At 39.6% G+C, this 16261-nt stretch overlaps 5 protein-coding genes and 2 non-coding genes across 7 annotated transcripts; 3 read left to right on the top strand and 4 right to left on the bottom strand.

Moving 5' to 3' along the window:
* Positions 1 to 65: 65 nt before the first annotated feature.
* On the bottom strand, positions 66 to 1897 carry SOCG_01388 (ribosomal export complex protein Arx1). Its single transcript, XM_013164343.1, has 3 exons — positions 1587 to 1897; positions 1223 to 1383; positions 66 to 1166 (listed from the first exon to the last, which is right to left on the bottom strand). The coding sequence occupies exons 1-3, from the start codon at positions 1761 to 1763 to the stop codon at positions 245 to 247; spliced, it is 1260 nt and encodes a 419-aa protein (XP_013019797.1). The 5' UTR covers positions 1764 to 1897; the 3' UTR covers positions 66 to 244.
* A 152-nt stretch (positions 1898 to 2049) lies between these two features.
* SOCG_01387 (U3 snoRNP-associated protein Utp10) lies at positions 2050 to 7355 on the top strand. Its single transcript, XM_013164342.1, has one exon. The coding sequence runs from the start codon at positions 2128 to 2130 to the stop codon at positions 7090 to 7092; it is 4965 nt and encodes a 1654-aa protein (XP_013019796.1). The 5' UTR covers positions 2050 to 2127; the 3' UTR covers positions 7093 to 7355.
* SOCG_01386 (N-amidase Nta1) lies at positions 7310 to 8753 on the top strand. The gene is made up of 2 exons (XM_013164341.1): positions 7310 to 7806; positions 7861 to 8753. The coding sequence occupies exons 1-2, from the start codon at positions 7665 to 7667 to the stop codon at positions 8583 to 8585; spliced, it is 867 nt and encodes a 288-aa protein (XP_013019795.1). The 5' UTR covers positions 7310 to 7664; the 3' UTR covers positions 8586 to 8753.
* Positions 8707 to 11712, bottom strand: SOCG_01385 (ATP-dependent DNA helicase; the record flags this gene model as incomplete). Its single annotated transcript, XM_013164340.1, has 2 exons — positions 8707 to 11286; positions 11338 to 11712. The coding sequence occupies 2 exons, from the start codon at positions 11710 to 11712 to the stop codon at positions 8707 to 8709; spliced, it is 2955 nt and encodes a 984-aa protein (XP_013019794.1).
* A 385-nt stretch (positions 11713 to 12097) lies between these two features.
* On the bottom strand, positions 12098 to 12169 carry SOCG_16403. Its single transcript has one exon. It is a non-coding gene; the product is annotated as a tRNA-Met (tRNA).
* Positions 12170 to 12180: 11 nt separating this feature from the next.
* On the bottom strand, positions 12181 to 12277 carry SOCG_16402. The gene has a single exon. It is a non-coding gene; the product is annotated as a tRNA-Ser (tRNA).
* A 744-nt stretch (positions 12278 to 13021) lies between these two features.
* SOCG_01384 (RNA-binding protein) lies at positions 13022 to 16236 on the top strand. Its single transcript, XM_013164339.1, has one exon. The coding sequence runs from the start codon at positions 13992 to 13994 to the stop codon at positions 15414 to 15416; it is 1425 nt and encodes a 474-aa protein (XP_013019793.1). The 5' UTR covers positions 13022 to 13991; the 3' UTR covers positions 15417 to 16236.
* The last annotated feature ends 25 nt before the right edge of the window (positions 16237 to 16261 follow it).

Raw genomic sequence — 16261 nt, 5'->3', positions numbered from 1 at the left:
TTACGTACATGATCGTACTAATCGACCAAATGAGCTTTTTTTTTTTTTTTTTTTTTTTTTCTTTACGCATTGACGACAGATGATATGCTCTCTTCTTTTTTTGTTTCAACCACATCTACTTCAACCAAGTAAACCCTTATTTATTGATCCTAACAAAATCTCCATAAACCAAAAAATTCAACCTTTTCAAATATTCTAAATTTTAAGCTTTTCTTATTGCTTCGACAAAGCATCGCGTATCCGTTTATTCGAGCGAAACCATCTTTACACGACTTTGCATACCTTCACTAAACATGTACGCATCTGTTCCCTCAACCAAAGAAAAATCACTCTTGATATAACTGGGAGGAGTTGGTACAGTTAAGCAGAATAAATCTGCTGAGGAATTAGGCTTAGCGACGACTGTTAATTCCTCGCGTGCAATAAGTGTGGAAGGAGAAGCAACCATAACAGGGTAAGGTACAAGAATGTGTCTGTCCACCAATTCCTTTAAACCCAGCAGGCTTCTCTCCGTAGTCAAAGAACGTATATGAAATGGATAAACGGATTTCTTCTCCTTAATTTCAGAGAGTAGAGCTCGAGAAGCCTTTAACTTTAACATATAGGAAACATTAACATCATGTAAGTAGACTGTAGGTTTTAAATCTGGGTGCTCTCTAAGGTGATCAACTGGTTTAGAAGACATAGATATATCGATAAGCCATGCTTCTTTTGGCATAACATGCCAGTTGTCCAACTCTGCAAGCATATCACCAGCAGGATCCGAGGGATCAATAGCACGCTTCTGTGCCTCTTCTTCTTCTTCCTCTTCTGGTGCAGGCCACTCAACTGCAGCCTTTGAGTTTCTTTCTTCCTCCAATCGATCAACAGTTATCTGTCCAACAAGATATCTATCAACACGGCGAATGCGAGATCCTGGAGAAACATGAACGTGGAATTGAGCGGCGATGTCTTCAACAAGCTTACGCAATCTAGGACCTGTAACAGGATTTGAAGGATCGATAGTGGAAATCATATTCGCAACGCTCTTGGTAGCGAAATGAGCAGCACAGATAGCATCAGCTCCAGGACCAATGTAAGGACCCATTCCAGGTTGAGGTGGCGGCGTTACCACAACAGTGTGACAAATACTAGCAGTGTAACCATCAATGTGACAAGCCATCGCGCTGAAAAATCAATTATTAGTATTTCTGAAATGTCAAGATAGTATTTCTTTACTTACACTTTAGTTACATCACCAATGTTAAGACGATAAGAGTTTTCGACACCGTTAACCAACGTTTCAGAACCCGGAGAATAATTGAAGGCACAATTGTTGACGCAAACGCTAGTGGGTTCAGCCAGACCTTTTTCATATCGCTTTGATTTATACATAGGTGCAACCTAAATGTGTTAGAATTTCTATATAGCATCGTGCATGAACAAGGAAGTCCAATATAGCGAATTTGGTAGTGTCAAAATATATTCTCAGTTTCAGTCATAGACAGCCCATCAGCTCAAAGCTTTCATACAAAAGAGCTCTTATAGAAATTCGCTTTTTGGTCCTTGGGTTTCGATGCTCTTTCAAGCTAATTCATTTCACTTACCATTTCTTCAATGAATTGGTCACCTAAACCACATAGTTCACGCACCGAAGCACCAGGAACAAAGAGGGGAGCGAGCTTATGGAATGATTTACTCACCACAGCACCAGCATCCTGATATTTTGTAATGAAATTTTCATCCTTCACAGGACCTGCTTGAATAGGCTGATCAATTTCCATGATAATGCACAACTGGTTCCAAAAAAGAAGAAAAAAAGCAACACGATCCCAGTAATTCCTGCAAAATTAGCAAAGAATACGGAATATAAAAGGAATGCTCTTTACAAGATGGTGTTGCTAAGTGACTAAAGTTGAGAAAATAGCGATGTATTTTACAAAACGATACATCGATAACAAAATAGAAGACATATAGTTGAAACACGGAGTAGTACGGTAAACTTAAATAGTGTATAACCACTCAGTTTTGGTGCCATCTATAAGAAATTGGTACGAAAATATGCATCTGGTGGATTTTTCTACCTATCCTTCGCCAAAACGGTAACAAAGGCCGCAGTAGCAATTCTAGAGCGTGAATAACGTTAAAATGGCTTCTTCTCTTCAGAAGCAGCTACAGCAAGTACAGAACAACAATGTTCTGAAGGCTGGTAAAGTTCGGCGGGCACCGTCGTTATTATATGAGCCCAAAGTTGCTGCCGATATGGATTTGGAAGAAATTTATATTACAGCAGTAAGCGGCTTTCATGAGTTGGCGGTTCGTGAACCTCGTTTATTGCATTATGAAAAAACTTTGTTAGGCGAACAATCCGTTCATGTCGATAGGTTGACGTTGGATAAAGCTGAAAACGAAAAATTAAACAAGGAATGCATTCATTTGTTACAACTTCTGGCTCCCTTCTTTACACAAAAAACTACTTTGAAAGTGCTAGAATGGCTAATTCGCCGGTTTAGTATCCATGAGTACGTCGCTGATGAGTTTTTGCTCACATTTTTTCCTTATCATGATCATCCCTTTTTTGCACGGGTCTTAGCTTGCTCGAAGCCAAGTTCAAGACCTATGCTTTTTTTGAAGCCCGCTATAGAAATGCGCGTTGCATTGTCACGTGCTGACATCGTTCACGCTATGATTCGTGATAAAGATTTACTATCGATGTTTGCGCAGTTCGCCCAGGCTTCTGCAGAGTCAAACACGATGTATCCAGTCCTTGCACGATTTTGGGCTGGTGTCTTTCTAGAGTCCATGATTTCATGGTCGTCTTCTAACGTCGACTCCAACGTTATCATGGATCGTCTATTTTTGTACATATCTTACGCCGTTAGCTATCCGGCTAGCACCACCTTTCAAATTTCTGGGTTTATGTGCTTATCTGCACTCGCCGTTTCTTTTCCTTTACATGTTGCAGTTATTCCTCCTCTTTTAGACGCCATCACGCTTCGTATCACCACTGATAATATACACCAAGCTTTGATTTGTATAGGTCATCTGTTACAGACTCAGCAAGGCTCAATAGAGTTTCAAAAAGAATGGATTGAGCGCTTGGAAGCGTATGGCTCTTCCAGATTGCTTTTGGAATTAAACCAAAAGTATCGCATGGATAAATTGTTCACTATGTACTGGTTTACTTTATTAAAATCTAAGAAATCCAATAAAGGTGAGCTTCTTCATTTATTAGATAATTCATTCACCCATCTTCATATTTCTTTTGAACAGGCCAAACTATTACTTTCGACAGTATCGTTGCAATCAGAATACTCCACATTGCAAAGTTATCGCCGAGTCATTAATAACGTTGATATGCAAGATAAGAGTGTTACCACGGATAGTCAAACAACTGGTGTTGTTGAACAACCGAAAGCCGAAGATTCTAAGGTCTCTAAAAATACAGACAGACGAGCTTTACGTTCTAAGATTGATTCGTTTGAAGAACCTCTTAAAGAACCAGTTGATTATACCCCTTGCGTCTTTTTGGCTGATGATGCTTTATCTGACAATCTAACTTACTTTTATGATTTGCTTCACAAGTTTACAAAGCGTATACCGTTTTTGTGTTCTTGTATTATTTATGGAAAGGAAGAAACCAGCGCCGTTGCTTTAGAGTGTTTAGAAAAGGCAATCATTTCTGAAAGCAACGAGACCGATTTTCAAGCTCTTTTGCCTACTACTCTTTATGCCTTGACTCGTACTTCGCTCAAAGTCAGATCGAAAGCTTTGCAAATAATATCTCAAATTTCCCAGTCCACCGAGAAGAGTATATCAAATGTTTACGGACTGAACGATCCAGAATTTGAGAATTTCAAATGGTTGAGTCTCGAAGAAGTTCGGGTGTTTTGTAATGATTATATTCTTAGCTGTTCTTCAGAACTTCAAATGGACAATAGTTACATTTACTCTTATATCGGAGAGAAATTATACGCGGAGAAGAAGAGCAAGGAGTTGTCAGTTAAGATGGCTGTCACATCCTTTTTGACGTCGCATGCTTTTAGTAGTCGATTTACAGAAGTTCGTGTTTTTCTGTTGGAAGTTTTGCATCATGTTCGTGGAAAAGTTAGCGGCATGAAGCAGCAACTTCTATCTCCCAAATTGACAAATTTATCAAAACCTGCTAACGCTGAGCAAGCAAAACAAGTTACTACGAAGGAGGCTGAAGCAATCGTTAAAGTTTTTGATCAACACTACTTTCCTTCACTGTTGGCACTGGTTAAGACAGAGTCAGCGTTATCTCAGGCTGCTTGCAAGCATTTGGTCAGTCTGCAAGAGAAGTTAAAGGAATCTCAGTATTTAGAATTAATCCGATCATTGACTGATGTTGAAGACCAACCTTCATATTTTATTGATACTTTGGATGCTCTCGATATCCCTCCTAATGTTTTTCGAAATTTGCTCGAAAATTTTCAATTTAGTAGCAAGAATGGCGCATCTTCAAAACGGGCACGTAGTAAAGAGGGAATATCTGCTTTTGAGTTACGAAAAGTGACTTCTGTTCTGGAACTTCTCGAAACTAAGGATGCTGCAAGCCATAGTTATTTAATTGCTCCTTTGTTTGACATACTTAATCAAGTTATCAGCCTTAAGGATCAAATTGTCTCAGCCAACTATTTGCTTCAGCTATTACTTGGTCTTCTTTATGATATGGTTTGTGCTGCTCCTGTAAAAGAATTATCTCCTTCCATTAGAATTGATACATTGGTCGGTTGTATTAGATCTACGAACAATCCTCAGATTCAAAATAAAGCTTTATTACTTGTTAGTGGACTTTCTCATGCTGCTCCGGAAGTAGTTTTGCACGGAGTTATGCCAATATTCACTTTCATGGGGACTACAGTTTTGTCTCGCGATGATGCGTTCTCAATCCACGTCATTGAACAGACAATTAAGACTGTTATATCTGCTTTGGTTAAACTGTCAAGCGATTTCGATTCCTCTCTATTAATCTCATGCTTCGTAAACGCATTCCCTCACATACCACAACATCGCCGTCTTCGACTATATCGAATGCTTTTGCAAACGATTGGTACTCACAAATTTATGTCCGTTATTCTCATTCAATTTGCTGAAAAAGCTGTTGCGGCTAAACCTTCACAAGCTAAGGTCGTCCAGGACTTCTGTTTAACACTAGCTCAAAGTATTTCACCTATTGATCGTATTCGTACTATCAATCAATGCTCCCAAACCTGTTTGCAGTCTTTTAAGGCGCAGACTGCTACTCAAAGTAACGGAAAGCCTATTACTACTGTGAAATTGGAGCAACTACCCATGGAACTTGATGTTAGTACCATCGGAACATTGCGTCTTAAATTACTTGAGCTTACATCGACTGTTTGCAAGGTAAGGAATTTTGAATCCGATCTAGCTCGAATTATCGATTCTGATGTTGAACAATTCAAACTTATCGAATCAGATTTGTTCAAGTCGTTAGAGATCTTACTTGAATTGGGTGACATTGTCAAGTCTGACCAAGAGATTGACTACGTTTATGCAGCTCTTCGCAATCTTATTGCCCTTCTCCCCGAGGAGTCTTTCTGTGCAGCTCTTGCCAAGTTGCTTCATGACGAGCGCACTTTACTTCGCCGTAAAGCTTTGGGCGTTTTGCAACAGCGTGTGCAACGTGGTGCTAAGGTTTCTTCATTAGTCACTTTGGTGCCTGATGTTACTTTTAACATATCTAATGGTAGAGATGAAGAAACAGTGCAGCTAGCAATGGATTGTCTTTCTGACATGGCCAAACGGTTCAAGAAGAACTCTGAAGCATTCGAATCTGCCATTGAGGTTGTATCTGGTACTTATGGCTTAAAGAGTAAAGCAAAAGACGTTCAAGTCTCATCCATTGTTTGTATAACAGTGTTATCAAATACATTAGGAGCTAGAATCTTACCTTATTTGGCAGATATTATGGAGAGTGTTCTTTCACTGTTATTCGGCGCAAAAAATGATTCTGAAGGAGATCTTTTAGAGTTGGCTTGCTTTTCGATGATGATTGATCTATTCAAGGTTATCCCAGAATTCAGTGCTAGCTATGTCGAACCTACAATCAAAGCTGCTTTGGCTTCCGATCGCGCATTCGGTCAAGATTCAATTGGTGAATTGTTATTTGATACTATTGCCAATTATGTTCCTACCCGTCATCTAATTAAATCTATCCTCTCTGCTTGGACTGAGTGCACGAAATTGGGATCTACTGCGGCCCTTCGTCTGCTTGAACTAATCGAGATGACTTTGCAGAACTCTACAAGAGCAGCGGTTGGTACGGTTTACAAATCTATCTTCAGATTTTTCCTTGATTCTTTTGATAGCCGACGCTCTTTATTCTTCGCGGAGGACGTGGATAATGTAGAGACAAAAGCCGTAAATGTTTTCCTCAAGTTTGTAATGAAGTTGAGCGATACAACTTTTAGACCTTTGTTTTTGCGCCTACAATCGTGGGCAATGGAAGATTTACGGGAAAGTGACCCGTCTGGCATTGTTTCTCGCCAAACTTTCTTCTATAACTTTTTGACAACGTTTTTGGATACTTTGAAGTCGATTGTTACCAACTACTACGCTTACGTCTTAGATAGCACAGTTGACATCCTCTCATCTAAGGACACAAACAGTGAACTCCGTCACTTGATCATTAGCAGTTTGGCTGTTGCATTTGAAAACGACACGGAAGAATTTTGGATAGTACCTGCTCGTTTTAATTTGCTTGTTCCTGTTCTGTTAGAACAAATTCAGTATGCTCCTTTGCTGGACAACAAAGTTTTGATTAAGGCTATTACTGAGCTTGCGAACGTCGCACCTTCTAGTGAAAACTATAAAGCTATTAATACTCCTCTATTGCAACACCTCCGATCCGAAAATACCGATGTTCGCGTTTTGGCTATCCAAATCGAGACTCAATTATATGGACGTTTGGCGGAACAATGGGTTTCTACTCTTCCACAGTCCGTGCCGTTTATCGCTGAAATTATGGAAGATGACGATGAAAATGTTGAGGCTGCAACGACAGAGCTTGTCCGGATCGTCGATGATTGTCTCGGTGATAATGAATCGCTTCAAGATTATTTGACTTAAAAAGTGGGTTCGATTATTCGACTCCAAAAAAATGTCAAATATATATCTACAGACACGAGTTTTACCGGATATTTGGAAATGGGTTTTCGGGGTAACGGTTTTTATTCGAGTTTAACCTGTTATTATAAATTGCATAAAGGAGCTCTTTGTATAATTTTTATATATGTTTTGGGTAAAAAATTGGGTTCTTGGTTTCATAATACGCCTGATAATAAAAGTTTTTTTTAATGTAACATAGAGCTATCAAAGTTAGATTGTATGCAACGTACTATTAAAGAAAGAAAGTAATTATAATAATTCCGTCGTTTTCTTGATGGTACAAGCCAGCGCTGGTGTTAACGAAGTCGTATGCTCGACCTTCAATTGGAATCGGATTATATAGTTTAACATCTGCAACATCAGTATTGAAACTCGTTGAAGCTGAGATTTTGCAAAGGTTCTATTTTATGTTCGTATCTATTTCAGTTTCATATCTGCGCTCTTACACGAAGTCAGTGCATAAACATACTCATATACCATCTTAGCAAAATACCTTCTGGATTGCTTAGTATTCATTGTTTAGGCAGTTCAAGATGAAATATGGCTGTGTGCAATTTAATCCAACGATTGGTCAAGTTCAAAATAATATAGAAAAGCTGTCTTTGCTTTTGAAAAAGAACGAAGATGCACTTCGTTCGGTGGATTTGCTAGTATTTCCAGAATTGGTTTTGTCAGGTATAAAAGAAACGGAATTAATTAATAAGCTTTGCATATATTAATGCTATATAGGTTACAATTTCAAAAACAGCTCTGAAATAGAGCCATTTTTGGAAGATATCAAAGACGAAACAAGCCCTAGTTTATCTTTCGCTAAGACTGTAGCTGAGCAGTATCGCTGTTATACTGTTATCGGGTTTCCTGAAATTCAACAAGTTAAAGATCAAAAATCTTACTTCAACAGCACAGCTCTGGTTTCACCCCAGGCAAAACTACTGAAAGTATATCAAAAACATTTCCTATATGATACAGATAAAACTTGGGCGAAACAAGGAAAAGGATTTATGTATGATGAATCTTTACCGGACTTAGGTCCTATTTCTATGGCTATCTGTATGGATATTAATCCCAAAGACTTCACAGCACCTTTTGAAAAATTTGAATATGGCAATTTCATCAAAGATCAAATAATGAAAGAGTGCTCATCGATTGATTCAGAAAAACAAAGGTCTCCAGTTATTGCTTTAAGTATGGCCTGGTTGCTCTGTGACTCAAATTGCCTGGCGGTTCCTCAACCAGACTTAATGAATGTAAAGTATTGGGTGGCTAGGTTGTCTCCTTTAGTAGACATGGAAAAAGACTGTACTCTTCTGATCGCTAATCGCTGGGGGGAGGAAAGAGATGTTACGTTCGCAGGTTCAAGTTGTATTTTGCGTCTTGGGCATGGCAAAGCTGTTGTTCATAGTTTATTAACAGCTACGGAAGATAATATTGCTTTCGCAGAAATTAATGATTAAAGAGATTTATTAGCATATGTGTGTCATTATTATCTTTCATCTGAACTTTTAATGAACGAGAAACTATTAAAGTTCTATATTCGATCTATATTGTACAAAACCGTAATTCACAGAGAGAATATTACATACCAAACAAGAAGGCCAGCTCCTTTGTGTTTAAGCGTGAAATTTCCCGTAAGCCCTTCTCACCCAACGCACTATCAATTAGTTCTCTTTTTTTCTCCTGTAAAGCAATTACTCGCTCTTCCACTGTATTATTCACAGTAATTTTTAATACATTGACGGGCTTACTTTGACCGATTCGGTGTGCACGATCAATAGCTTGCTCTTCAATATAAGGATTCCAAAACGGGTCTAGAACAAGTACGTGATTAGCACATGTCAAATTAAGACCGACATTTCCTGCCTTCAATGAAATCAATAGCACGTTACTATTTGGATTGGTTTCGAATTGCAAAATAGCTTCATTTCGAGCAGTAGGGCTTAATCCACCATGATAGTGTATAAACTGAACATTATTCTGTTTTAATGGAACAGTGAACAACTCTAAAAAAGACACAAATTGAGAGAACACTAAAATTTTGTCTTGGGGGTGTTCTTTTAAAATAGAAGTAATTTCGCCTACGGCTTTGTCAATCTTGGTAGACGTAATCCAGTTGTAGGGGTTCGTAAATATATTCATTCCAAGTTCACGATTCTCCAAGATATTATCATAACCCTGCGGCAATAGTTCAGCAACTCGGTCAGTTTTCAGTTTATTGTCCGAACCTATGATCGGTGCCATCCCAGCAAAACGTCGAAAGAGATTGTAGCTTAAAAAGTTGTCTGGAGTAATATATTCAAAACAGACAGCACATTTAGGGGTTGCTTCTTCCATACCATCTCTCTGAGCCGCAACTTCACTAGACGTGATGAGATGACTCAAACATTCCCGGCAAACAAAATGGCCACATGGAATAATAATCTGAAGATCCAAGACATAATCCTGGCAAACAGAGCATCGCAGCATTTCGGTAGTCTTCAGACGATTTAAAGCTTCACCTGAAAGCTTATTATACAAACTCCTGGCCTCTTTCTGAAAACTATCATTATCATCATCGGTGGTTTCTCTTGCTACCAGTAACCAAGGATGGCAACAAGCTTGTCGAAGTCGGAGCAGCAAGACTAAAATGCTTCCGTAATGGGTTGTGACAGTACCCTCTTGCATGTACTTTCTCATTTGAATTTGAGCTCCTGCTTGTAAAGCATTATAAAACTCCATCTCAGGTTTGGATAAAGCAGATTCTTCTTTTCGCACGGTTTTCGGAGGAAGTGTAAGAATAGGTTTTCCGTCAATTTTTGTAGCCTTCGTTCTGCGAAGTAAGACAGCCTTAATAAGTCCACGGAAGCGCTTCATAGCTCTGGATGAATCAGATTCTTGACCCATTCGACCAACAAAATCTCTTGAAAAGTGGGACCAATCGCAATACGGTTGGATCCTCAAAAATTTGACTAAACTATAAAATTCTTCAATACCATTTTGCATTGGGGTACCACTGAGACACCATCGAAGAGTTGACTGCAATAAGCAGCAACCCCTGGCAGAAAGGGTGTTTCTGTTTTTGATGGTTTGGGCCTCATCCAAAACAACTCGATACCAATTGGCTTCAAAAAAAGGTAGATGCTCGAATTTTTTTAAAGGTGCGCCATCTTCTAAACTCTGCTCGTAAGCCATTCTATGTCGGTACTCATAAGCAATCACGTTGTAAGTAGTCAGAACGACATCGTACTGTGTAAGCTCTTTAGCAAATCTATGCTTCTTTGATTGACCATGGTGCACGTATACGGTTGGACGCATAGAAGGTTTGATTTTTGCAATAATTTCTCTGCGCCATTGTTGAACCAGAGCCACGGGAGCGACAATCAAAGTCGTTTTAGTTTTTGGATCGTTGGAAGGCCTGGATACCAGTAGTGCGAGTATTTGTACAGTTTTTCCCAAACCCATATCGTCAGCAAGGACGCCACCCTTTTTGGTACCTTCTTCCATTTTCTTAAGCCAAGCCAAGCCCTCTTTTTGATGCTCCATAAGCACAGGTACCAAGCCAGCTGGTGTGCCTTCTCGAGCTTGTGGAGAACTTTCGAGCTGATCGTCTAAGTCTTTGAAAAGCTCTTTGAGTTGTTCTTTTTGGGTCAAAGACGTTTGGTCTTGAAAAAGATGATGTTGATGCAGAACTAAAGGAGGAGGAGGAGGAACACCCCATGGGTGTTGGGACGGAAAAGTATTGGGCAAATCGGTAAAGGAAGAATCGGAATAGAAAGGTGGCTGATGGTGTGGTGCAGCCATGCTTACAGAAGCATCTGCGAGGAGTTGATTAAAGTGAGTTTCGTCTTCATCGTCGGTGAGGGAAATGGGATTTTCATTGGTTCCACCATCCCACAATGTGGATTGGGGTGCGTTTCCGGAAGAAGACGCAGTCCAAGAAGGCTTGACATTGGAAATAGAGCCTTTGTTGTCGTTGGAATACAGCCGTAGCCGTTTGTATCCCGTTTCAATAACCTCGTTTGGAATATCGTAGGGGGAAGTAGGAATAACTTGCTTTTCATCCTTGACGACAAAAGTGGATTTAGAAATCGATGGTTTTTCGTCTTCTTCAGAATCACTAATGACAATGATTGGGTCTTCTTTCTCAGATTGTAGTTGATTTTGTTTGTGGGAAGAAGCCTAGGAAGAAGAAGAAGAAGGAAGGGGAATTGGATCTTGTTCATTCTTGACGTCTTCTCGTTTGACAAGGGAAAGGCGGTCTTCGGGAGAGGAACGACGCGGAGACAAAAATATTAAGTTCGAATTGGTATTTTTGTCGTCGCGATGGGTGTGAGAAGGAGAGGCAAACAGAGGACGAGGGTCCATGGGAGGATGGGAAGGGACGAGAGGGCGATTGAGTTGGTGTTTTCGATTCAGAAAAGCAAGTTTCCTTTGAAATTCAAGGTCTTGTAAAGAATGTGTATTCTTGGTAGATAGAGAACTAATGGGATTAGGACTAGACCGTGAATTGATGGATGAGAAGTGGTGTTTGGCATCTTGAAGGCAGGGAGGGAAATGGCTACATTGATTTGGATCCAAACAAGGAAAGTCTTTACTTTTTTCCATAAAATGAAATCAAACTTGTAGAAAACAATGAAATTCTAGGTTTGCGACAATTTCCAAGCGTCGATTTCGTTTCTTGGAGGCAAGGTTACGCGAAGGAAGGAATATCATAATTGGTATCTGACCTAAGACGATATGTTGTTGTCCAATGGTATGTTATAAAGGAATTGATATAAGCATATGCTTTTCCATAAAGACATATAAAGCGATCTTAAAGGGAGAAGGAGGGACCAAGGAAGTCGCTGTATACGGAAAGAAAGGACGGGCGTTAAGTCGTCAAAGCAGCAAGTAGTAATTACGATTCCTCACAAGAAGCGAAATTCTAAAATATATAAAGAATGAAAAAACAAGTAGAACCAGCAAAAAAAGAAAAAGAATGAAAAAAGAATTGCGCGGCCAGGTTTCGATCCTGGGACCTACGGGTTATGAGCCCGTCGGAGTTCCACTCTCCTACCGCGCACACATTTATACCGTCAGCAGCAGGATTTGAACCTGCGCGGGCAGAGCCCATTAGATGCCTCGAATGGGGAATTCGAGTCTAACTCCTTAACCACTCGGACATACTGACTTTCTTGCATGACTAGGAAAGAAAAGGGTATATATTACAAATCTGATAAATTGGTTTTCATGCAAAAAGGAATCGGTAGTATATGATCGGTACTTGAAAGTACAATGTAAGAATGAGTTGTCGGATTATTTAACGCAAGTTGACGTGGTAGAGAAGCTTTCCCAGGTTTAAAAAAAGAAAATAAAAAAAAAAAAAGGAGGGAAAGCAACGATACACTCATGCGACAGCGCGACGTCGTCTGTCGGCTGAATTAGTTTACTGTATAATTTCGCATTTCCTTGTCATGCAGAGTAGAGAGAAGGAAACAGAAAGATTGGAGTAGAAAGCCGATTGACCCAGCTTTTGGCTCTTGAGACTGTAAACGAAAAAAAAAAGAACCCCGAAATCGGAATCGGAAACGAAAACGAAAACGAAAAAAAAAATTCAATAGGAGATTTCAGTACTTCTTTTCTCTACGAGCATTCATAATTTTCCTTATTAGTTATCATCATCCACGATTTAGCATTGTAATCCTGCCTGTTTTTGTTGTATTGTTTGTCTTGCTAACAATGACAACAATAACATTCGATTGACATGAATAAGCTCATGGAAAAACGAAAGTACCCCACATGGGGAAAAACTAATGTGCGATTCTCTGTAGATGAATATATGATTTCAATTAGTAAGAATGTATGAAAAAGATTTCATGTATTGATTTCTAAAAATGGGTTTGCGAAATTCATGACTCCTCTTCTTCCCTTACCCATCCATGCTTACCATCGTCCACTTCGCCTTTTGGAGAACCGGCGCATAATACACATTGCTTCTTTTTGGGGTATTTTTGAGTAATTTCTTTTACCATTTATTTCAAAAGATTGAATTGGTGACTCAAAATTCATATTAACGGGTTTACTTTTGCTTTTTCCTCGTTCACCCATTCATCCATTCACTGATCTATTGTAAATCATCGACGTCGTCGTCTTTCTGCTTATACTTGTTGTACTTTTGGCGTCGCATTTTTCAATTCCTTTTTTCCAGACTGTTGTTTGCCTTATAGTCTCTACTCTCCTTTGCTTTATACTTGGTTTTTTTATCATCATAGCGATAGTATCTCTCTCGGCCCTTGATATCATCTATCGAACCCGCCGTCTTACCGTGGTACCTTCTACCGTTCTTGCTTACTGATCCAAATTCAGAATTTTTTTTTTCTTCTTCTTCTTCTTTTTCGTTTCCCTTTTCCCTTTCTTCCTCTTCTGTCAAGGAAAGTCCTTTGTCGCTTTTTTATTCCACTGTACTGTTTTGCTTGTTTTTGTGAGCTCTGGCTCTTTCAGACGTACTAGCATACACCTCTCTCTCTCTCTCTCCCTCTCTTTGTGTGTGTGTATCACAAGCTGTCCTTTGTTGGATTGTTTGAAAACTATCGCAAGAGTATCATTACGGTATATATCTTGACTTTGAATTCTTACGAACCACTCTTTCGCTCGTAGAAGAATTGATTGTTTTTGTTTTCTATTTTGCTTTTTATTTTTTTTTCTTACCCATTTTCTTTTTGACGTTGGAATTGCTGCAACTAATTCAAACGACTGTTTTATTCCCAACGACCGTTGCTGATCACTTCTTCCAAAACTTTGACTTTGCCTTTTTTAGTGACTTGTTTCCTTTGTTTTTTTGTCAACGTTCAGCATCTTTCCCTTTCTTCTCTTTTCCTGGCTTTTCTATATTGACAGTGCCCTAGATGACTTCTATCCATTCTGAACAGGGATCGGCTGCAGAACCTAGCCTTGAGGATCCTTCCACAACTCCTCACATACAAGACAGCCCCTCAATTAAGCAGTCAACACCACAGGATCTGCCAACGCAATCCGAAAATGGACTTGTTGACCACGAACCCTCTGATGACAATCATCCTTCTTCCTTGGATGGTCCTTCCAACAATAACCGTTCCTCCGTTCCCATCATTAGCGAGCCCGCTTCCCATGGAAAAACAACTCTATGGATGGGCGAACTCGAGCCTTGGCTCAACGAGTTGTATATTCAACAAGCTTGGGCCTCTCTTGGACACAACGTTATTGTCAAGCTGATTCAAAATAAATATACTGGCCTTAATTCTGGTTACTGCTTTATTGACTTTAGTACCCATGAAGAAGCCAAAGCTGCCATGGAATATAATGACAAACCCTTTCCAGGGACGAATCGCTTGTTCAAACTCAATTGGGCTTCTGGAGGAGGCATTGGTGATCGTTCGTCTATCAAAGCTCCTGAGTATTCTCTTTTTGTCGGTGATTTGTCTCCCGTCGTAACCGAACGCATGTTGTTTTCCTTGTTTGCTTCCGACTATCCTTCCTGCAAATCCGTCAAAATTATGACCGATCCTAGTACCCGTAATTCTCGTGGTTACGGCTTTGTCCGATTCACCGACGAGACCGAACAAAAAAGTGCTCTATCCACAATGCAGGGAAAGATTTGTGGAGACCGTCCCATCCGAGTCGGGATCGCCACTCCAAAATCCAAGGCACAAGTCATAAGTCCTGTTGGCTTAATGCCTGTTAATCTTCAACCCATGGGTTTTTACAATCCACCCCAGTCTTTGCCGCAACCTATGCCGCAGCCTGTTCCCCAGTACCCTGATACTACCAACTCAACTGTTTTCGTGGGCAGTCTTTCAAAAAATGTTTCCGAAAATGACCTTCATGCTTTGTTTCAAAACTTTGGTGATATCACGTATGTGAAAATCCCTCCAGGAAAAGGCTGTGGATTTGTGCAGTTTGTAAGCCATCAGTCAGCAGAATTGGCCATAGCTCAATTACAAGGATATCCCCTTGGGAATTCTCGTATCCGTCTCTCTTGGGGAAGAAACCAAAATTCATCGCTGAATCCTCCTCCTGTGGTAGCTTATCACTCACAAGTTTCGCCTGCTCCGGTGCCTGCTGCTCCAATTTTTCCTACCGTTGGTTTGCCTACCCAGGCCCCATTCAGTCCATTTGGGGCAATGACCCCTTCTCCATTACCGGTCCCTGGTGTCGCTCCCATGAATTTAGAGGTCCCCATGCAGCCTTCTAGTTATCTTCCTGAACAAGCATACGCCCCAAGTCCGTCAAATCCAATGTCCCCCGGCACAGTTACACCTATTGACGAAGCTTTTCCCGCTATGAGACACTAATCGAAGGCAAACATCCTTTTCCAACCATTTCATAATCTATATTACTGGTTCTTGTTTAATTATTTGCTTCATATTCTATAGCTTTAATTCGTCCAACCTGGTGGCATGCTTTACAAACTTATAATTTCGCATTGCATAAAAAGGCAATTCTCTTAAAGATTTACTGGCCTAGTGGCAAGTGAAAAAAGAAAAAGCTCAAAATAGCCAAATGTTGAGAAGATGATGTCGTACATTTTACTTTACAAGGCTAAGAATTGGAACTTTCCCGTGTATTCATTTTCCGTAATTGAGAGAAGGTGAAAGATCCCATCGGTAATTACTGTGTTTCTAAAGGTCCTTTCACTGAGTCTCTTCTGCCATGAAACAGGTATGGTTTATATCTACTTCAATTAATTTCTTTCTATACTAGCTGGAGTTAGCGTAGACAGATACTCATTGTTTTTCCTTCTATTCAACGTAGAATCCCTTCTAGTTCATATAATAATTACAGGCATCAATATTTGGAAGACGGTAATCGTGTTTTTGGTTCATGATGGACTTTCTGTCTTTGATAATCATGGTTATTAATTAATCTGGTTTTAAGCTTTTCGAAAATTTTTTTACGTTGCGTATCCCGCTCATGAAGACATAGTTCTTGGTATACAATAAGGGTTTGTTATATTCACGCATGCGAATTTTCCTTTTTGGTTATGATCTTCTTTATTGCTGTAAGATTTGTTTGATCGTGATGCTTTTTACCTTTCCTTTAAGGGAACCGAAAGCGTAAGCAGCAGTTTGTATCTTATACAACTTAGATTTAATATTATATACGATGAACAGACTTTTTTAATGTTTTTGTAATTTCG

The sequence above is a fragment of the Schizosaccharomyces octosporus genome (assembly GCF_000150505.1).
Source record: "Schizosaccharomyces octosporus yFS286 unplaced genomic scaffold supercont6.3, whole genome shotgun sequence".
NCBI classification, from domain to species: Eukaryota; Fungi; Ascomycota; class Schizosaccharomycetes; order Schizosaccharomycetales; family Schizosaccharomycetaceae; genus Schizosaccharomyces; species Schizosaccharomyces octosporus.
This window is presented reverse-complemented; position numbering and strand designations above follow the sequence as displayed.